At 31.8% G+C, this 24,153-nt stretch overlaps 1 protein-coding gene across 2 annotated transcripts in view; it reads left to right on the top strand.

The window, feature by feature from the left end:
* The first annotated feature begins 8,147 nt into the window (after positions 1-8,147).
* LOC134680773 (zinc finger protein 675-like) overlaps positions 8,148-24,153 on the top strand; it is a 29,026-nt gene continuing 13,020 nt past the window's right edge. Inside the window, exons 1-3 of one of the 2 annotated variants that reach the window (XM_063540002.1) lie at positions 8,148-8,286; positions 12,318-13,320; positions 20,398-23,163. In XM_063540002.1, coding sequence (XP_063396072.1) covers positions 12,328-13,320; positions 20,398-22,251 — 2,847 coding nt within the window. In that variant the 5' untranslated portion in view covers positions 8,148-8,286; positions 12,318-12,327 and the 3' untranslated portion in view covers positions 22,252-23,163. Of the gene's footprint in view, positions 8,287-12,317; positions 13,321-20,397; positions 23,164-24,153 lie in introns of those variants that run through there. The other variant, XM_063540003.1, reaches the window with a different exon arrangement.

The raw sequence follows: 24,153 nt of genomic DNA, 5'->3' as shown, positions 1-24,153 counted from the left end.
TCTAGTGTAGAGCTTCATAATTAGTACGAAAAACGCGTGTTACCTTGTGCAATGCCACAATATAAGTATCGACAGGATGTAGGATAATGCGTTTCCATAACTACATATATAGCAATATGTATTATTCAATTGTTTTAATAAAAACTAGACAAAGTGATGCCCGCACTCCACTGTTAAGTAACTATCTCATAACAAAGTCAGTGTAGGACTTTCTTTGAGATATTATTGTGTCTGGGTAACACAATTGATGTCCCTGCAGATGCAAAGTGTTATTCTAAATAACTATAAAATTTAACCGTTTATACCTCAGAAGTGGCAAAGTTCAACTATCTCCCAAAAGAGTACATATTAATAAAAAAAATCAAAACTCTGACCACATGCACACCTTCAATATATGTATAAATAGCCAGCAAAGTGAAAACTTACCAAAATTCAAACTATGAGGGAATAACTACATACCCATAACAGAACGGACGAACGATCTATTACACTAAGTACAACCATTAAAAAGCTCATTTCATATAAAACCTCATCCTGGTGGTTACCTTGATCTATTGTACTAAGTACAACCAATAAAAAGGTCATATAATACAAAACCTCATCCTGGTGGTTACCTTGATCTATTACACTTAGTACAACCAATAAAAAGCTCATATTATATAAAACCTCATCTTAGTGGTTACCTTGATCTATTACACTTAGTACAACCAATAAAAGCTCATATTATATAAAACATCATCCTAGTGGTAACCTTGATCTATTATACTAGTAAAACAAAAAAAAAGCTCTTATTATATAAACCTCATCCTGGTGGTTACCTTGATCTATTATACTAGTAAAACCAATAAAAAGCTCATATTATATAAAACATCATCCTGGTGGTTACCTTGATCTATTACACTTAGTACAACCAATAAAAGCTCATATTATATAAAACCTCAACCAGGTGGTTACCTTGATCTATTACACTTAGTACAACCAATAAAAGCTCATATTATATAAAACCTCATCCTGGTGGTTACCTTGATCTATTATACTAGTAAAACCAATAAAAGCTCATAGTATATAAAACCTCATCCTGGTGGTTACCTTGATCTATTACACTTAGTACAACCAATAAAAGCTCATATTATATAAAACCTCATCCTGGTGGTTGCCTTTATCTATTATACTAAGTACAACCAATAAAAAGATCATATTATATAAAACCTCAACCTGGTGGTTACCTTCATCTATTATACTAATATGACCAATAAAAAGATCATATTATATAAAACCTCATCCTGGTGGTTACCTTGGTCTATTATAATAGTATGACCAATAAAAAGCTCTTATTATATAAAACCTCATCCTGGTGGTTACCTTGATCTATTATACTAGAATTACCAATAAAAAGCTCTTATTATATAAAACCTCATCCTGGTGGTTACCTTGATCTATTATGCTTAGTTCAACCAATAAAAAGCTCAAATTATATAAAACCTCACATCCTGGTGGTTACCTTGATCTATTGTACTAAGTACAACCAATAAAAAGGTCATATAATACAAAACCTCATCCTGGTGGATACCTTGATCTATTGTACTAAGTACAACCAATAAAAAGCTCATATTATATAAAACCTCATCCTGGTGGTTACCTTGATCTATTATACTTAGTACAACCAATAAAAAGCTCAAATTAAATAAAACCTCATCCTGGTGGTTACCTTGATCTATTATACTTAGTACAACCAATAAAAGCTCATATTATATAAAACATCATCCTGGTGGTTACCTTGATCTATTATACTTAGTTCAACCAATAAAAAGCTCAAATTATATAAAACCTCATCCTGGTGGTTACCTTGATCTATTATACTAGAATTACCAATAAAAAGCTCTTATTATATAAAACCTCATCCTGGTGGTTACCTTGATCTATTATACTTAGTTCAACCAATAAAAAGCTCAAATTATATAAAACCTCACATCCTGGTGGTTACCTTGATCTATTGTACTAAGTACAACCAATAAAAAGGTCATATAATACAAAACCTCATCCTGGTGGATACCTTGATCTATTGTACTAAGTACAACCAATAAAAAGCTCATATTATATAAAACCTCATCCTGGTGGTTACCTTGATCTATTATACTAGTAAAACCAATAAAAAGCTCATATTATATAAAACCTCATCCTGGTGGTTACCTTGATCTATTATACTTAGTACAACCAATAAAAAGCTCAAATTATATAAAACCTCATCCTGGTGGTTACCTTGATCTATTATACTTAGTACAACCAATAAAAGCTCATATTATATAAAACATCATCCTGGTGGTTACCTTGATCTATTATACTTAGTTCAACCAATAAAAAGCTCAAATTATATAAAACCTCATCCTGATGGTTACCTTGATCTATTGTACTAAGTACAACCAATAAAAAGGTCATATTATATAAAACCTCATCCTGGTGGTTACCTTCATCTATTACACTTAGTACAACCAATAAAAGCTCATATTATTTAAAACTTCATCCTGGTGGTTACCTTGATCTATTATACTTAGTACAACCAATAAAAAGCTCTTATTATATAAAACCTCATCCTGGTGGTTACCTTGATCTATTGTACTAAGTTCAACCAATAAAAAGCTCATATTATATAAAACCTCATCCTGGTGGTTACCTTGATCTATTACATTTAGTACAACCAATAAAAGCTCATATTATATAAAACATCATCCTGGTGGTAACCTTGATCTATTATACTAGTAAAACAAAAAAAAAGCTCTTATTATATAAACCTCATCCTGGTGGTTACCTTGATCTATTATACTAGTAAAACCAATAAAAAGCTCATATTATATAAAACATCATCCTGGTGGTTACCTTGATCTATTACACTTAGTACAACCAATAAAAGCTCATATTATATAAAACCTCAACCAGGTGGTTACCTTGATCTATTACACTTAGTACAACCAATAAAAGCTCATATTATATAAAACCTCATCCTGGTGGTTACCTTGATCTATTATACTAGTAAAACCAATAAAACCTCATAGTATATAAAACCTCATCCTGGTGGTTACCTTGATCTATTACACTTAGTACAACCAATAAAAGCTCATATTATATAAAACCTCATCCTGGTGGTTGCCTTTATCTATTATACTAAGTACAACCAATAAAAAGATCATATTATATAAAACCTCAACCTGGTGGTTACCTTCATCTATTATACTAATATGACCAATAAAAAGATCATATTATATAAAACCTCATCCTGGTGGTTACCTTGGTCTATTATAATAGTATGACCAATAAAAAGCTCTTATTATATAAAACCTCATCCTGGTGGTTACCTTGATCTATTATACTAGTATGACCAATAAAAAGCTCTTATTATATAAAACCTCATCCTGGTGGTTACCTTGATCTATTATACTTAGTACAACCAATAAAAAGCTCAAATTATATAAAACCTCATCCTGGTGGTTACCTTGATCTATTATACTAGTATGACCAATAAAAAACTCATAGTATATAAAACCTCATCCTGGTGGTTACCTTGATCTATTATACTAGTATGACCAATAAAAAGCTCATAGTATATAAAACCTCATCCTGGTGGTTACCTTCATCTATTATACTAGTATGACCAATAAAAAGCTCTTATTATATAAAACATCATCATGGTGGTTACCTTGATCTATTATACTTAGTACAACCAATAAAAAGCTCAAATTATATAAAACCTCATCCTGGTGGTTACCTTGATCTATTATACTAGTATGACCAATAAAAAAACTCATAGTATATAAAACCTCATCCTGGTGGTTACCTTGATCTATTATACTAGTAAAACCAATAAAAAGCTCATATTATATAAAACCTCATCCTGGTGGTTACCTTGATCTATTGTACTAAGTTCATCTAAGAAAAAGCTCATATTGTATAAAACCTCATCCTGGTAGTTAGCTTGATCTATTGTACTAATATGACCAATAAAAAGCTCATAGTATATAAAACCTCACCCTGGTGGTTACCTTCATCTTTTATACTAGTATGACCAATAAAAAGCTCTTATTATATAAAACATCATCCTGGTGGTTACCTTGATCTATTATACTTAGTACAACCAATAAAAAGCTCAAATTATATAAAACCTCATCCTGGTGGTTATCTTGATCTATTGTACTAGTACAACCAATAAAAAGCTCATATTATATAAAACGTCAACCTGGTGGTTACCTTGATCTATTATACTAGTATGACCAATAAAAAGATCATATTATATAAAACCTCATCCTGGTGGTTACATTCATCTATTATACTAGTATGACCAATAAAAAGCTCTTATTATATAAAACCTCATCCTGGTGGTTACCTTGATCTATTATACTAGTATGACCAATAAAAAGCTCTTATTATATAAAACCTCATCCTGGTGGTTACCTTGATCTATTATACTAGTATGACTAATAAAAAACTCATAGTATATAAAACCTCATCCTGGTGGTTACCTTGATCTATTATACTAGTATGACTAATAAAAAACTCATAGTATATAAAACCTCATCCTGGTGGTTACCTTGATCTATTGTACTAAGTACAACCAATAAAAAGCTCATATTATATAAAACCTCATCCTAGTGGTAACCTTGATCTATTGTACTAAGTACAACCAATAAAAAGCTCATATTATATAAAACCTCATCCTAGTGGTTACCTTGATCTATTGTACTAGTATGACCAATAAAAAACTCATAGTATATAAAACCTCATCCTGGTGGTTACCTTGATCTATTGTACTTAGTACAACCAATAAAAAGCTCATATTATATAAAATCTCATTTTAGTGGTTACCTTGATCTATTGTACTAAGTACAACCAATAAAAAGCTCATATTATATAAAACCTCATTCTGGTGGTTATTTGAATGGATTTTTCAATCATCCACACTATACATTTCAAAATGACTTCAATTTAAACAGCATTAAAAAGTTGGATGATTAACCTTTGGATATATCATAAGTTTAATCATCATTTCATAATTTTCATCTCGGTCGATATCCCATTGATAAGATGGTAGGTTTTTTTTTAATGGACTTGATTCGTGGGTCCAGGACTAGAATCTTTTTTTCCTATCAGACCTAATGATCATCTCAAATAGAAGATAAATCATGTTATTAGCTAAAAGAAATCAATTATCTTCAATGAAACAATTTATTTATGTCGCTTTCTTTGTTTGTGCCATTTTATAACTAGAAACAAGCGGACCCTTTACACCAAAAAAGACAGTAGTTGTTGCCAATAAATCTAGGATGAAAAAAAAATGAAAAATGGCAGGACAGAAGTTTTGAGTTAAAAACAGTCAGGATGAGCAACTTGGCAAAAAAATTGCAGGATGACAATTTATGTAAAAAAAAAAAAGGCAGGATGAGCAACTTGGCAAAAAAAAGCATGATGACAAATAATGTAAAAAAAAGTCAGGATAAACTAATAAAAAATGCAAGACCGAATAGAGCGAAAAATAAAAAGACAAGACCGAGATTACAACTAAATAAAAATGCACGATATTTTTTTCATCCTAGCCCCCCCCCTTTTTTTCTATAAAAAATAAATAAATGGTAGCTCTCTAAACTAGGATATATTTGTCTGACACAGTGGCGTAGCTTGCATGTATGCTCAGATGCTCAAGCATCCATGCACATCAATTTGACAGGAAAAAAATATAAATAAAGATATGTTCGCAGCAGTTAAATTCGGAGATATCCATATGTAACAAGGGTTAGGATATGAGGATAGATTCCAATTATTTCCGATGAAGTATGCGTGATCTTTTATTAAGGATAATTTAGTTCATTTAATAAAACAAGATGGATAAATCGCAGAAAAGTGTTCCCGATTTTTTTTCGTAAAAAGATTACGGCGTCGGCTACAGCAAGTGCAGAGGATGAGGCACAGATCCTTGGACATGTTTCATCTGAAATTGAGCGGCCTAGCGGAGCGATGGCTTCTACAACTGACTAACAACATAACTGACAACTAAAGCACCATATCCTGATATCATTTCCTATGACATGAAGGACGACGTGAAAAAAACTAATCTATCAATAAAAGAACAAAGTGCATATGTCCCCTGTATTTCACATATTTTTTTGTTAACCAAGGAACAACAAGGGCAATAACTAATAAAAAATCATGTTTTTTCATTTCCTTTTATTTTTAATGGAGAAATAAAAGCTTCAGAGAAAATGCAAAGAGATATCCGTTATTATTTATATTTCAAAAGGTCAAAGCTTAGGACTTATTTTTGAAACTGTCATTGCTGATAATATAAAAATCTGACAAGAATCGTACACATGAGAGTGCAAACAAGACCAGATGGACGTTCACCAGGAATTTCGATGATATCCCCTGCGATACATTAATGGGATCACTTCAGTTCCTATATTCAGAAGTGCCGCTGTGACGGGGCCGTATTTTAGAAATGCTGGGAAAAGGGATCACTTCAGTTCCTTTATACAGAAGTGCCGCTGTGCTGGGACCGTTTATTTTATGTCAAATATAAGATTGGTGGGAAGCTTTTACATTAAATAAATGAGTTACATTCAATTTCGTGAATTTCGAGAAAACATTTATTTAAAATTTTGTTTGAAATATAATTAAATGAATTGCTGGGTATTTTGAAATTAAACAAAAATCTAACCAGTGACGCATTCTAGTAGAGTACATGTGCTTACAGGAACAATGTCTGAAAAAAAAATATAATTATCTGCATAAAATAGCCCCCCCCCCCCAAAAAAAAAAATCGCCCAGGAATTGGTATGTGAATATAAAAAAGAAGATGTGATATGATTGCCAATGAAACAACTATCCTCAAAGGACCAAAAATGAGACACAGACATTAACAACTTTAGGTCACCGTACGGCTACTAGTAAAATGCATCAATATTTTAATAAAATCAAGAATTTTTATAGTAAGTTTTACTATACAATTTCTTGACAATATTTAGGTGCCCAGACTAATTTTGTTTTAGAAATTCATCTACAGGGCTCTTAGGTAAACAAAAGTTAAGTCAGGAATATATATACAGTGTTAGACGTACAATTACCATGATAGTTATAATAAAGAATAAACTGCTCGTAATAAAGGCGTATTATATAAAACCTCATGAATCCTGCTCGTTACCTCAATCTAGCTTACCAAATAAAACAAAGAAGAAGCTCAAATACATCATACCCCGGTAGACTAGTCTTCTCTTGGATTTATACTTACATCTTGTTCTTAATTTCTAATATCTTTTAAATACATTCTGATTATAGTTAACATACAAATTCTTCATGATCGTCATAAACATGCCAAGGCTCCGTGTTGAAGGCCGTACTTTAACCTATAACGGTTTAATTTTTGAATTGTTGTTTGGATGGAGAGTTGTCTCATTGGCACTCACACCACATCTTCCTATATCTATGAAATATTTGCCACTGGAACCATCAATTAATCAATCAATCGATCTTCGTGCCAAAAAATGTATACACATATATTTTTTACTGGATACACATTCCATAGTCTGATAGTAGAATGATTGCATTAAAATAAAATGCCGAAAAAAATGTCTCACAGTTTTATCAAAATACCCGGATGTTTGTCTTTTTTAAATTAATTTTAATAAAAAAATAAATAAAATATGTTTACTTGTGATGACTCAAAATTTTATTTTAGTGATATTTTTTTTGGGGGGGGGTCACATGTCCCGCCGTGTCTCAAAAATCATAAATGGTTATTTCTTAAAACTTCCTCAGAAACATTTTATGCTTTGTTGCATAAAACTTCCACACAACAGATCGGGCGTATCATGCGCTCATTACGCAGCGGTTTATTGTCTCTGCTTATCCTCATTATAATTTAGAATTTATGTATTTCCATTTATTTTTCTTATTATTACTTCTTTATTAGTATATCTGCTCTTACTTTATTTTCATACTTTGACTGTTATTATGATCGGAACTACGAAGCTTTCTTTTATCTACATAGCTGTCAATCATCGCGTAGTCATGAATATGCATTACCTACCCTAGGTGGTTACATCATTATAAGGGTTAATTATTAGACACAATTATTTAGGATATAAGCTAAAGACCGAAAAAATCAAGGTAGCGTCATATGGAAATCAACAATCTATCGTTTTGAAAACCATAATAACAGTCTAAAAATTCTAAAGAAGATAACTTAGAAGGAACCTTCAAAATGTTTTATGAGCTCCCTTTTGACCATTTGATTTCTAGGAAAGGGTAAGTGAAGAGAATCACAGACTTTGAACTTGTTTTTATTTTATACTAAACCACAGGGACTTGTTTAGTGGGTCAGACTGACCCACTATACAAGCCCCAGTGCTTAAGATAACACTAGCAGTATACTGTACAGTATCATTAGGTTAGGAAAGTCTAAATACAAATACCGAAATTATACAAAAAAAAATTCATTGTACCATGAGCTGAGCTGTAAAACAAAGTGAGGATGAAGACACAGGAGTTTGAAATCCTATCAGTAAGGGGGTAAGAATATACTTAAGTCAACTATCACAGTAGAGCTTCTCTCGAACCCCCTTACTGATAGGATTTCAAACTCCTGTGATGAAGATGAGGACCCACATGACCCAGCAGTTGCAATAATATGAGGCAGGCATTAGGCCAAATAAAATAATATGTGAGTTTCCTGTTTCATCTTTGAAAAAAATAGGGTAGGTAGGTAGGGATTTTTTTTTATTTTACCAATTTTTTTTACATTGAGTCTATGGGAGAGAAATCCTGACTTTAACAGTGCTTATTGAAAAATGACCAAAAAAAACTTTAGGGTAGGCTATTTCTAAGCTTAAAATATAGGGTAGGTAGGGAAACAGGAAACACACATGCTTTTTTATTTGGCCTTACCTGTAAATGGGGACGAAGTCTGTACGAATTATTTTTTTGTAACTTAAATATTTGTTAAAAAAAGAAACGGAAATACCGTAACGTTTCCGATTTTGGTTCTGTTGTAAGGGATTTTAGTTGTGACGTTATTTAAGTTATGACGTCATATGCAATGTAAACAAAGAAACGCTATCATCAGGTAATGTTTTTTCATATGAAGGAATTATTAAAAATGAAATTGGTATTGTGTTCCTTCCTATTTATACTGGACTGATAAATATATATTTTACTCAAAGATTCATACAAACAAAACCGGAAAAAAGAAGTTCATTGTAGATTTCTGCGCAGGTCCAGGATTTCAAAACATGACAAAAAAAATTGAACAATATTGAGTTCATTAGTACAATGAAAAATTCGGGAAATTTTCCAGAATTTTTTTTTTTTATTGAATTTTCTGCTGTTATTGGTTATTGGGGACTTTGTCCCCATATTATATGCAGATGTATCAACTCCAACTTCCAAGCACAGGGGCTGGTTTAGGAATCAGGGACCCTTCAACCTGATTCACTTTCGCCCTACTGTTGGCCCTGATACCTGTTTGCCTAGTCCAAATAATTATGACATCTTGAAAGGCTATTATATTTTTTTTCTTTCAACATTTAAATATTACATGTCGAAAATGAAATAAAGAATCATTATGAAAAAAGTATACAGATCTTCAGATTAATATGACTAAGAAATGTGTGAAGTTTTATGCAATATTTGTAAACAAATTCTGAGATACAGAGTGACATGTGACCACCCATTTTTTTCTGTATTTTACTTTTAAATGGACTTAGATTTTTTCCAGTTAACATTACATACAGTCTGCAGTTAAAGTTTTCAAAACATGTATTAAATTCATTAACTATCCTAAATTTTTACCAAACTAAGACAGAAGCTTCTTACAATCATAAGATAGTATCAAGAGAAATATTTTTATCGATTTTTTTCCTCATTTTTGTTGAGCCTGCAATTTACAGCAAGAGTAGGCGAGACACTGCGGGTTCCGCGGAACCCTTACAAATTATTTAAATGTCAATAACTCTAAAATTAAATATGGAATCACCACCAAAAGTATACAGATCTTTAGTTTGATATAGGTCAAAAGTGTGTAAAGTTTCAAGCATTAATCATAAATTATTTTAAGATTTGGGGCAACATGTGAAAAATACCACTCCTATCATGCCTGTTTTAATTACAAAGTCCTGTAATTCAAAATGTTTTAATCTTATTTTCACCAAAAAAGGATACTGTAACAGATCATTTGACCATCATGCATTTGTCATGATTATGAGAAACAATTATGTTACATGAAAGTCTTATGAAATTTAGATAAATTTTGTTCTCAAGTAAAATGTGTAAGGTGAAACATGTTAACACCAGACAGATGGACAGAAAGACGGAGGCCTGCTATTTTTTGCCTGACAATTTTGACATGCATATTAAAAAAAAGAAATAAGTATGATTCAATTAACTGGCTTTAATATAGTCCAAAGTAATATCATGAATATTGGCTTCTTGAAAGGTTATTTTATATTTTTACCAAGACACCTTCCTGTCGCAGCAAAATAAAAATAGCCTTTCTAGATATCTTAAATTATGAGATGTATTTTATTTTCAAGCTCCAACTATCATGACTATAGTCCCTGTCACATGTGTCACTTATCATGCTTAAAATTACATGTAACAAAGGTACCAGGATTGTAATTTAGTACGTCAGACGCGCATTTCGTCTACATATGATGAGACTCATCATTGACGCTCATATCAAAATATTTATAAAGCCAAACAAGTACAAAGTTATAGAGCAATGAGGATCCAAAGTTCCAAAAAATTGTGCCAAATACAGCTAAGGTAATCTATGCCTGGGATAAGAAAATCCTTTGTTTTTCGAAAAATTCAAAGATTATAAATTTGGCACAGTTTTTGTCAAAAATTATTAAACTACCAGCCACATTCACTCTAGGCGACTTAGTCCTTGACTGACATGAACACCTACAAATGTATGTGGACTCATCATCTTAAAACTGATGCGTCCACAGATTCATTCTTTTATTGTAGTTGTATCAAGTTTTAATTTTTCAATTGTTATACAAATGTTAAATTAAACAAATATATTTCATACACTTTTTCTTTTTAATTTTTTTTTTTCAAATTCGAAGAAAAAGACATCCATGCTATATCCAGTAAAATATGTGAAATTACAATACACTGTTAAGAAGTTTTCATGGGAGATAATCTAAAATCAGTTATCATTTATAATAATTATCTTCCCTTCTCTCCATTCATGCTATTTTAAACTTCAAAGACATATTTTAAGTGTTTTAGCTTAGTTATTGTAAATGTATTTGTGCCAATAAAATATTATCTTTTGCATACAAAAGCACCATTTTAGAAAAAAATCTTAAACTTGAATGTGGACATTTTTAGCTCATCTGGCACAAAGCATTCAAAGATGTTAATTGTCTGGCAAAAAGTAAAGAGCAGTCAAGCATTTTTACTAAATAAATAAAAGAAATACACTTTGATCTGTTTCAACATGTGGAATATTCATGATATTATTTAAAACACCTTGAATTCTTGTCCATTTCATGCCAACTGCATGATATGATACACAAAGAGTTCTTGAGGAAAATATGGGGGTCCTTAATATTATTTGTATTAAAAACATGACAAAATACTACAATAGGGCGGGACCTTTGCAAATTTTGTTGATCAAATGATAATGACTTAAATCCCTGGAACTCACTCATTTCATTTCCTTTTGAGACTCTACACATGATACATGTTCATGTAAAAATTATCCTTGATTGTTAAAATGAGACAGAAATAAGAAATTGTATTAAAGACCAAATTTTAAAATCAATTTGACCAGGTTGGTAGTTTACTTTTTCTGATTCTTCATCAATTTGTCCCTTTCTGCACCCATTGTATAAAAAAAATTAGACAACGTGTGGTTTGTTTGAGCTCAGTACTTCATTGTGACGTTGAATTTTCTTGCTTTCCTCTGAATTTCCTATTGTGACGGCATGAGAAAGGCGACCATGCCTGATGACGTCACATAAAAGAACACATCTTTTTGCAGACATTAGAAAAGAAGGAATAAGTTTGCCTGCATTATGTTAGAAAAATATTAGAGAAACAGATTCCACCACCATAGGATATTTATCCACTCTTGACAGTTAAATTTAATTTATTTAAAATTTTCAGGCAAGCCTCGCGTTTTAAATTTGAAAAGTTAACTGTCTCGAGTGGATAAATCTCGTATTACACTCGATGCAGTGGTAGAATCTATATATAGGTAGTACAAGATCATCATCTGAATAATAATTTATAAATATAATGATTTATCACAATGTAATTTTAAATAGGTGCTGAAACATGGAAGGCAGCTATTCCATTCCTAGTCATGCAGAGGACCTGACGAAATGTATGTATGAATTACAGCAGGATGGGACATTCTGTGATGCAGGCCTTGAGTGTAAAGATGGCGTCATATTTGTTCATAAACTTGTTCTAATGGCATGTAGAAGTCCATATTTGAGGAATCAATTGGCATCTGAAAGTCACAGTACAAGAGTTTATGTCAGTCTTAAGAATTATTCTTTAAAAATAGTTTGCTGTTTGGTGCAGACCCTATATACAGGACAGTCAAATATTTCCCAGGAGAACGAAGTAAATTTTAGACTTTTGTGTGAGACTATAGGGATTGACAATATAAAATCTGCGGCTGAAAATTTAATTCAGGTAGACCAAATTGTTAATGAAGTCGAAAGCATAAATCCATTTTGTGCTGTTCAAGTTGAAGAGGAAATAATAGAATACCAGGATGGAATCACATGTACAGCACGAGTGGCATCTGCCAATCATAGACCAGATGACAACTTCATTGACAGTACAAGCACTGTTGATAATGTAGAGGATCTCAACAATAAAATCAGTGATGTAAATCAAGATTTTGAAGTTGAAATGGAGGCTAACAAATCGTTGGATCTGCCCACAATAAGAGAAACAAGAAGCAACAAGAGAAGAAAAATTTTCCATAATGAGAACCCTTCCCAAGCAAAAGACAATGCCACCTCAGCTAACGTGGCTGAAATATTGACCATTGCAAAACAGTTGTCTGGAATAGATGAAGCCCAGCCATCTAAACCTGTTTCTACTTGTCTAGATCAAACTAAATCCAGTTTATGTTATCTATGTAAAAAAGAATTTGTCAATGAAGGGGAAAATGTTACAGAACCAAGCAAGACAGTGTGTACAGAATGTATGGTTTTATTTAGTGAAGTAACCAATCATGACCAAGAGATGGAAAGTAAACCAGACCAAACACAGAATTATAACAGTGAAGATGCTGGAGAAGACAGCGAAAAGGTATAAACAATGTTAATTTAAACTTTTTCTTATACAATTTTTTTTGAGCCTGCAACTTTTGTTCCAGGCAGCTCGACATAGGGATAGTAATCCCACTGCAGCGTTAGCTAACTTCTTAAAAGCTTTATATTTTTTTTTCATGTTACGAACTTTCCGTCAGTCACATGTCCAAAGTCCTTGACATCATTTTTAAGGTTCAGTGCCTACTTTAAAAAAAGTTACATTTTTTTGTAATGTTAAATTCTTTCTTATTATAAGTAATTGGATAACTATATTTGGTATGTGCGTACCTTGCAAGGTCCTCATGCCTGTCAGACAGATTTCACTTGACCTCGACCTCATTTTATGGATCATTGAACGAGGTTAAGTTTTAGTGGTCAAGTCCATATCTCAGATACTATAAGCGATAGGTCTAGTATATATTTGGTGTATGGAAGGACTGTAAGGTGTACATGTCCAACTGGCAGGTGTCATCTGACCTTGACCCCATTTTCATGGTTCAGTGGTTATAGTTAAGTTTTTGTGTTTTGGTCTGTTTTTCTTATACTACAATGTATATATGCAATAGGTCTACAATATTTGATGTATAGAATGATTTTAAGGTGTACATGTCTAGCTGACAGGTGTCATCTGACCATGACCTCATTTTCATGGATCAGTGGTCAAAGTTAAATTTTGAGTTTTGGTCTATTTTTCGAATACTTTATGCATTAGGTCAACTCTATTTGATTTATGGAAATATTTTATGATATATATGTCTGTTAGTCAGGTTTTATTTGACCTTGACCTCACTTTCACGGTCCATTGCTAAGAATTAAGTGTTTGTGTTTTGGTCTTTTTTTCTTAATTTATTAGCAATAAGTCAACTATATTTGTTGTATTGGAGAATTGTTTGCTGTACATGTCTGCCTGGTATGGTTCATCTGACCTTGACCTCATTTTCATGGTTCATTGATCAATGTTTCGTTTTCTTGGTTAATGTTGAGTTTATATGTCAGTTGTAATAAAGCTTTATATTTAGGTCTATCAACATAATATCAATGATTAGTAAAGAAGGCGAGACATTTCAGCGTGTGCACTCTTGTTAAACTTTTTCTTATACAATTTTTATTAAACCACAAAACATTTGCCTTCATCATGTTATCATGAATGTTGCTGTCAGAAGAGGTTAAAATATTTCCGAAGGAACTGTGAGCTTTAGCCCTCACTTGGCATCCTCGTCTGTTGTCATCCGTCTGATGTAAACTATTTCAAACATCTTCTCCTCTGAAACTACTGAACCAATTCCAACCACACTAATAAGCTGAATGATCCTTACACTATCTAGAATAAAGTTTGTGTTTTATTTTCTGTTTCTTCAAAAAACATGGCCACCATGGCTAAAAATAGAACATAAGGCATGTAGGGGTAAAATGCAGATTTTGGCTTATATTTCAAAAACCAAAGCAATTACCAGCAAATCTGACATGTGACAAAAGTAAAAACACAAAAATACTAAACTCCGAGGAAAATTCAAAAAGGAAAATAAAAAATCAAAAGTGTTCATTAGACATGATTAGAACAAGTTTTATCAGCCCTGAAATTATCAGATGCATCAACATTGTAACAACCCATTGTTGTGTTGCTGCCACTAAATTGGTAATATTAAGGAATTTTTGCAGTTTTTGTTTATTCTTGAATATTATAATTAACGATAAAGATAAACTGTAAACAACAAAATTTTACCAAAAAGTAAGATCTACATTATACCCAAAAAACAAAAAAAATACAAGAAAATAGACACTAAAAAGAAAGATAAATGCCAAATAATCAAGGTGAGGGGTTCAGGTCCTTGAGAGCCTCTTGTATTTAAAAATGTCCTGTACCGAGTCAGGAAATTGGACATTGTTATAATATTGTTCGTTTCTGTGTGTTGCATTTTAGTGTTGTGTTTCTTTGTTTGTAACCTTAAATTGTTTTTTCTTATTTGATTGATGAATTTCAAACAGAGGTATACTTCCTTTATTTATATCAGCCATTTTTATTTTCACCAAACATCTCTCAGACTGTATATATATATACATGATATAGAAGCATTATATATGTTAAAGAGGACGTATTGACTGCTTACATGTACATGGGTAATATGGTAATCTTATTTATTAGATGCATCAAAGTAGAACATAAGGAATCTTCTAACAAAACTGGTTGTAACATGGTCTAATGTTTGTGGCCATAATTGAAATTGAATTATTTTTTAAACGATAATATGATTGCAAAAATTGATTTTTTTTTAAAGAATATTGGTATAACGTTGGCGTCATCGTCGTCGTCATCTGAAGACATTTGGTTTTAGCACTATAACTTAAGTATAAGTAAAAATATATCTATGAAATTTAAGCACAAGGTTTATGACCATAAAAGGAAGGATGAGATTTATTTTGGGAGTTTTGGTCCTAACAGTTTAGGAATAAGGGACCAAAAAGGGCCCAAATAAGCATTTTTCTGGGTTTTCGCACAATAACTTTAGTAAAGTAAGCAAAGAAACCTATGGATTTTTTTTTTAAAATAGTCATGATAGTTTGTTTCCAGTTTTTGGAGAAAAAAAACAATTTGTTTTATACTCTGTTTATTTTCATCAAAAAATGAATTATTGGTGTTTTTTGATATGATAAATCTTACCGTGTACACTGTAGTTAGATTCTTAATTTTTGGTCCTGTTTTCAAATTGGTCTTAACTCAGGTCCAAAGGGTCCAAAATTAAACATAGTTTGATTTCAACAAAAAAATCAATATATGGGGTTCTTCAACATGTTCAATATGCTGAATCAAATTACCATGTATTTAGATTTTTAATATTTTGGCCTTGTTGTCAAATTAGTTCACACTGAGGTCTAAAGGGTCTTAAATTGAACATTATTTGATTTCATCAAAAAGTGAATTCTTGGGTTTTTATGATACATGTATGCTGAATCTAATCATGTATTTAGATTTTCGATATTGGACCATAATACAATGTAGGTAAATGTCAAATTTTGAAATGTTTCAGTTTAAGTTCTTAGACCACATTCATTCTTCGTCAGAAACCTATGTTTTGTCAACTATTAAATCACAATCCAAATTCAGAGCTTTATCAAGCTTAAATGTTGTGTCCATACATGCCCTAACTGTTAGGTTTCGACCTCTGCGGTCTTATAAAGCTGCGCCCTGTGGAGCATCTGGTTACTACTGCCATAATCCATGTCATCATTATAATAATGAAAGGTAATGAATTGAAGATTATTTTTTTTTCATGATAAATTATCAGGTAGGATCAGTTACATCATTCTACAGTCAAGGGTTTAACTTAAACAAGTAATTATCAGAGATATGTATGTGTTATTACAGACACTTTCATGAGTTGTCTACTCTTTTTTCCTTAACATATGTTTGTTATCAGTTAAATATATATATCATAAATATCTTATCTTTAATGGGCACTTTGGAATTCCTAAAATTTTGCGCAGTAGCTTGATATATTACCTTGATAACTAATTTTCTATTTCCATTAATACAATTTTTATCAACCACGGTAAACCAATGAGACAAGGCTTTTAAGGGCAAACTAAGCTGTGATAACAAGGCTTATAGTTATGACAAGCATAAAACTTACTATATGAGAGTAAATGAGACACTTGAAATCTTACGCAGTGCCTCATTACAAGCTCTGATCATCATTTCTTACAATGAATTGAAATACATTGTTATGCATGTCAGAGCAACGCCTTTACAGAGATACAGAATAGCTTTTTGTTATTGCAGGAATGTAAATATTTTCTGTAATAACATAGGTGTACTTTGCACAATTTGTAAACTATGAGCTGTTATATCCTTGCAAAGTATACTTAAAGAAAATTATAATATCAATAGAACTTGAGAAAAATTTAACAAAATAAAGGTTGTATATTTCCCTTTGAAACGTGTAACATACATATGTTTTAATGTTATCACAGTTTTTTTAATATTTAAGCCCACAATAACAACATGTATGTATTTTTTCTCTAATCATGCTAATAACTTTTTTTAAGTTAGACCCTTGACTGTTCTAGTAGCAATTGAAAAGTTTTGAAACATGTTTAGTGAACTACGCTAGTGTCTTTATACATGATTTTGGTTGGAGTTTTTTCCCTTTACTTACTTGTTGAAAGGGAATAATCTCATTGCCATACTGGCAATGACTTGTTGACTTTTATGACAAAAAATACATTTAAAAATATTTTAATGATTTGAACAAATGTACAATATTTACATGCACATGCAAGTCAAATCATTTAAATAAGTCTTTTCCAGTTTGTCATGAATGGTTTTACACTTGTAATTTTGGGGCCCTTTTTATACGACCGCAAAAATTGTAATTTTTTTGTTGTATATTGCTATCATGTTGGCGCTGCATCTGCTTTGTCGTCGTCCGAAAATACTTTTAGTTTTTCACACTCTAACTTTAGTAAACATTGGTAAAAGTGAATAGAAATCTATGAAATTTTAACACATAATTTATGACCACAAAAGAAAGGTTGGGATTGATTTTTGGGAGTTTTGATCCCAACATTTTAGGAATAAGGGGCCTTAAAGGGCCCAAATAAGCATTTTCTTGGTTTTCAAACAATAACTTTAGTTTAAGTGAATAGAAATCTTTGAAATTTTGACACATGGTTTATGACCACAAAAGGAAGGTTGGGATTGATTTTGGGAGTTGTGGTTCCAACAGTTTAGGAATTAGGGGCCAAAAAAAGGGCCCAAATAAGCATTATCCTTGGTTTTTATACGACAGCAAAATTTGAAAAATTTTCGTCGTATATTGCTATCACGTTGGCGACCTCGCCTGCGTCGTCGTCGTCGTCCGAATACTTTTAGTTTTCACACTCTAACTTAAGTAAAATTTGAATAGAAATATATGAAATTTTAACACAAGGTTTATGACCACAAAAGAAAGGTTGGTATTGATTTTGGTAGTTTTGGTCCTAACAGTTTAGGCATTAGGGGCCAAAAAGGGGTCCAAATAAGGATTTTTCTTGGTTTTGCACCATTACTTTAGTATAGGTAAATAGAAATCTATGAATTTTAAACACAAGGTTTATGACCATAAAAGGAAGGTTGGTATTAATTTTGGGAGTTTTGGTCCTTACAGTTTAGGAATAAGGGGCACAAAGGGTCCAAAATGAAACGAATCTAACTGTGTATGTAGATTCTTAATTTTTGGTCCTGTTTTCAAATTGGTCTACATTAAGGTTCAAAGGGTCCACAATTAAACATAGTTTGATTTTGACATAAATTGAATCCTTAGGGTTCTTTGATATGCTGAATCTAAAAATGTACTTAGATTTTTTATTATTGGCCCCGTTTTCAAGTTGGTCCAAATCGGGGTCTAAAATTAAACTTTGTTTGTTTTCATCAAAAATTGAATAAATGGGGTTCTTTGATATGCCAAATCTAACTCTGTATGTAGATTCTTAATTTTTGGTCTTGATTTCAAATTGGTCTACATTAAAGTCCAAAGAGTCCAAAATTAAACTTAGTTTGATTTTTACATAAATTGAATTCCTGAGGTTCTTTGATATGCTGAATCCAAACATGTATTTAGATTTTTTATTATGGGCCCAGTTTTCAAGGTGGTCCAAATCAGGATCCAAAATTATTATATTAAGTATTGTGCAATAGCAAGAAATTTTCAATTGCTCAGTACTCAGCAATAACAAGAAATCTTCAATTGCACAGTATTGTGCAATAGCAAGAAATTATTAATTGCACAGTATTGCGCAATAGCAAGAAATCTTCAATTACACAGTATTGTGCAACAGCAAGTATTTTCAATTGCACAGTATTGTGCAATAGCAAGAACTTTCAATTGGAGTTATCTTTCTTTGTCCAGAATAGTAGTTGAATCAACCTATATCATTGTTTTATACAATGTATATTCACTTTTACTACCAAATGATAAATTAAAACAATCTTTACCTTTCAGTGACAACAAGCACATTTTTTACATTTTAATATTTTATGATGTATTTAAATGAGTAATTGTTGTTGCAAACTCCATTCAAATATTTGAATTGAGATCGTTTTGCAATAAAGGAAAGGGGAATTTAAAAAAAAAATTGGAGGGGGGGTAAATTTTTCACTTTTGAAATTTCATAAATATATAGAAAATTTCGTCAAACATTTTTTTGAGAGGATTAATATTCAACAGCATAGTGTATTGCTCAAAGGCAAAACAAAATTTTTAAGTTCATTAGACCACATTCGTTCTGTGTCAGAAACCTATGCTGTGTCAACTATTTAAGCACAATCCAAATTTAGAGCTGAATCGAGCTTGAATGTTGTGTCCATACTTGCCCCAACCGTTTATGGTTCAACCTCTGCGGTCGTATAAAGCATCGCCCTGCGAGGCATCTGGTTAGCTTGTTGTTCTGTGTGAGCCAAGGCTCCGTGCTGAAGTAGATACATTGACTTATAATGGTTTATTTATTTTAAATTGTTATTTGGATGGAGAGTTGTCTCTTTGGCACTCACACCGCATCTTCCAATATCTCTTTAAAATGATTTATCAACCCAGTCAAACTCTCATGATTTTTGCTGCTCTGAATATAACATTCATTTAAAAAGGGTTTCAGAAGCTTTTAGCCAATGTTTAGCTAAGAGTACGATTTTTTTCATTTTTCCTGGCCAGAATAAATCCTTTCTGAAATCTTCCAATTTTGCAACCCAAGGAAATTAAGATGTCTTGATTTTTAAAAGCAGGTATATACCTATGAAATACAAATTATCTATAAAAACAACTAGTAAAACACTTTCATCAATTTATTTATGCATGCACTGCCTAAACAGAGTAACACATGCTCCTTGGAGCATCAATTTCATCTTTAATTCAGTTTGAGTTGATTCCGTTTTTCCTCTTTTTAAAAATAAATTTTACCAGTGTTCGATGACATCTGTAATATAAGCATACGGTTTTAAACATTCATTTGTTATTTAAATTGGATAACATCACTAACATTTAAGATCTGCAAAAATAAATATTTGAAATATCAAATAAAACAAAAAGTTGCAATCTGATTATAGGACAGTGTTGATTTGGAAGAGGATTGTTTAAAAAAGACTTGTGAAGAAGGATCACCACTTCCGGACGACTTTTCCTTAGAAGAAGATGACAGTGATCCATTACCATTGTTACAACAACAGATAGTCGATGACATAAACGATGAAATATCTGACAGAAGGTTTAGAAATAAGAGCCAATCAGAAATAGGAAAGGATGAAACAGGTGAGACCAATCAAGAAATGTTATGGCATTGTAAAAAGTGTGAATTTTCAACATGTGATAAGAAGGAACAAGAGAAACACCGAAAACATCACTGTTACCTCGAACGAAAGCTCAGAAAGTCTGAACTATATAAATATCAAAAATACTTTTGTCATTTATGTGGAAATAGATATAAATCAGAAGACGGTTTGCAAAAGCATAAAAAAATCATGCATCCGGACAAGCCATTATGGATATGTAGGCTTAGCGGGTGTGCAGCTCGTTTTATGGAAGAATCTGCATTACAAAAACATTTGTTATGGCACAAATCACAAGGTCTTCTGAAATGTATGAAATGTGCACAGGTATTCATAGTTAAAACTGCACTAAAAAGACATGAGGATTATTGTGTCAAAAAACTAATGTTTAGATGCGACATTTGCAATAAAGTGTATAAAGCTAAAGAGAGTCTTTCAAAACATATGAGAAAAATACATTTTCAGGGAGAAACAGGATTCAATTACAGGGCATCTATAAAGTTTAGAAATAATATTAACAGTATGACATTTGAAAGTGATCAGAATAAAGAAGCAAATTTTCCAGTCGAGAATACATGTTTAAAAACCACAATGGAAGAGTTTAATGCTGATAATTATAATGTTGAGGAATTTGTTGACCGAGTGAATGAAATTTTACTCACTCAACAGAATGAAAAATATTTAAAACAAACTCCAGATGTTTACCGTTGTTCACATTGTGAGTTCTCAACAGAAGATAAGACACAGTATACTAAACATTACAAACACCATTATTACATTATTCGCAAGCAAAAGGATGCTGAACTCCAATCACAAACACCACATGATTTGAAAGAACATGATGGTATCTCTGATAATGTTAATGATATTGACATGGATGGTGATGATGAGGATGAGGATGATACTGAGGGTATTGTTAAAACGTTGAATAAGGCTATTGATAAGGAACGAAAGTCGAAGGTTTATAAATGTGAGAAATGTGATTTTTCAACGAAAGATAATAAGGATTATGACAAGCATAGACGCCGCCATCTTTATGTAGAACGGAAAGAAACACATATTATTTGTAGATATTGTGGGTTGTACTACAGTAATAAACAAGCACTGAGACGACATGAGATCGCAACTCATTCCGAACAATCTTTTAAATGTGAGGTTAAAACCTGCAGTTGTGTATTTATGTATAAACATCAATTAGAAAAACACATATTAAATCATAAAAAAAGAGGTCTCCTGAAATGTAAGAAATGTAACAAGAAATTTCTTGTTAAAAGTAAGTTAACACTTCATGAAGACTCGTGCATAAGGAATATGACAACAAATGAACAATATCAGTGTCACTTATGCGGAAAACAGGTCGGGTCCAAATCAGGATTGTTAGGGCACATGAGGAAACATAATGATGGAATTTTTGATTGCTTTTGTGGAAAAACTTTTGATAGTATTAAAAATCTTAATCAGCATAAAAAATTTCATAATGTTAATACGGTTAAATCATGTTGTGAAAAAGAAGTTTCAGAGGAGAGTGAAGAAAGCACCGATTCAGATTCAGATGAAATGGAAGATAGCACATCTGAAAGTTCAAGTGCAATGTTTAATTCGAAAAATAATACAGAAAAGCAAAAAAGTATTTGAATAATGCAAATTAAGAGTTCGTTATAGAATATGTTAATATCGCAGATTGTCACAAAATAACATCCATTGACATGGTCGAATGGTAACAACAAATGCAATGAGGAAGATGTGAGAATATGACATGGCGTTTGTGAATAAGGGGGTTAGTTGATATTGAAGAACATGAAGAATACACAAAATGATAGTGATATGCTAAACGCTGGCATGGAATGAATTAATTTCTCCGATGTTGTAAAAGAAAGATATTATTGACTTAACGTAGTCCGGCTAATATATAGACACTCAAAACAATAAAAAAGAAAAGTTCGAAATTTATGTAAACATGTATTTTTAGCTATAGAAAGATATTATTGACTTAACGTAGTGACATTGAATACTCTGGCTAATATATAGAAACACAAAACAAAAAAAAGAAAAGTTCGAATTTTATGTAAAAATGTATTATATTTTTTCTGATGCGTTTGACTGATATTGCAGAAATATCGACATAGGCGATCTGACACAGGCGATGGCAGTCACGTCGGTGTTAGCAAACCTCTTTAAAATTTAGTATTTTAGAAGGTACAAAATGTAGAACATGTAGATGACCAGAATCCATGTTTTGAATATATATGCCTAATGTTTTAAAGTTTCCGTCGGTCATTTGTTCATTGTTCTTGCTCTCATTTTCATGGTTCAGTGATAACTTAAAAAAAGTTTTCTTTATTTATCTCTTTCTATGAGTAATATAGCTATTTGGTATTTGTGTACCTTGCAGAGTCCTTATTCTAGTTAGATTCTCACATGACCTCGACCTCTATTTATCAGACAGTATAGAGTATAGGGGATATGTCTGCTATATTTAATTTGAAGTAAGTGATTATTGTAAGTTGAAACTGCCATAGCCAATTAGCAGGTATCATCTTGATTTTTATGGTTTAGTAGTCATGGTAGATAAAGTTAAGTTAATGTTTGGGTCTGTTTTTGTCGAGCCTTCGATTGACGTCGTAAAAGCAAGCCGTATTTGGCGTTGGCGTCATCGTCGGAAGCGGAAGCGGAGTCCACAATTATTCACTCTGTGGTTTAAATACTAATTACTTTCTAAAACTATACTGGGTTTCTACCAAACTTTGACAGAAGCTTGTTTATGATCATAAGATAAAATTTGAAGGAAATTTCGTTTAGATTTTTACCTGTATATTTTTATTTTACTTCTACTCGTTCTAATGGACTTAGTTTTTTTGTCTATTTAACATTACATACAGTCTGCCGTGAAAGTTTTTGAAACATAAATTTATAAGTTTCATAAATTATCCTGGATTTCCACTTAACTTGGTCAGTAGCTTTACAATTAAAAGATATATAGTACTAGTATCAGGAGGAATATTTTTTTCCCTCGATTATTTTGAGCTTGAGCAATGGAATGATTGTAAGTTCACATTTGTTTGGCTATTATCACACAACCATGACTTCATTTTTTAGTATGGTTCATTTTTTTTACATAAATAAGGCCGTTAGTTTTCTCGTTTGAATTGTTTTTCATTGTCTTATCGAGGCCTTTTATAGCTGACTATACGGTATAGGCTTTGCTCATTGTTGAAGGCCGTACGATTACCAAAAGTTGTTAATGTTTGTGTCATTTTGGTCTTTTTGTGGGTAGTTGTCTCATTGGCAATCATTCCACATCTTCTTTTTTATATTTATTGGTCAATTTGTACACTTTTTTAGTTGACTTTCTTTCCAATATACTACAATGTACTAACAGTCGTATACGTTTCCTATCTCTAAAGCAAGTACTATGTTTTGGTTGTCGGTGCAATTTTTGTGAGAAACACTTTTTAGTTATTTTTTCTCCAAACATCTCCCAAATTGTATATAAGCATCAAAAAGCAAGTATTCACTGCTTACAAATGTGGTAATCTG

This window comes from Mytilus trossulus, chromosome 8 (genome assembly GCF_036588685.1).
Source record: "Mytilus trossulus isolate FHL-02 chromosome 8, PNRI_Mtr1.1.1.hap1, whole genome shotgun sequence".
NCBI classification, from domain to species: Eukaryota; Metazoa; Mollusca; class Bivalvia; order Mytilida; family Mytilidae; genus Mytilus; species Mytilus trossulus.
This window is presented reverse-complemented; position numbering and strand designations above follow the sequence as displayed.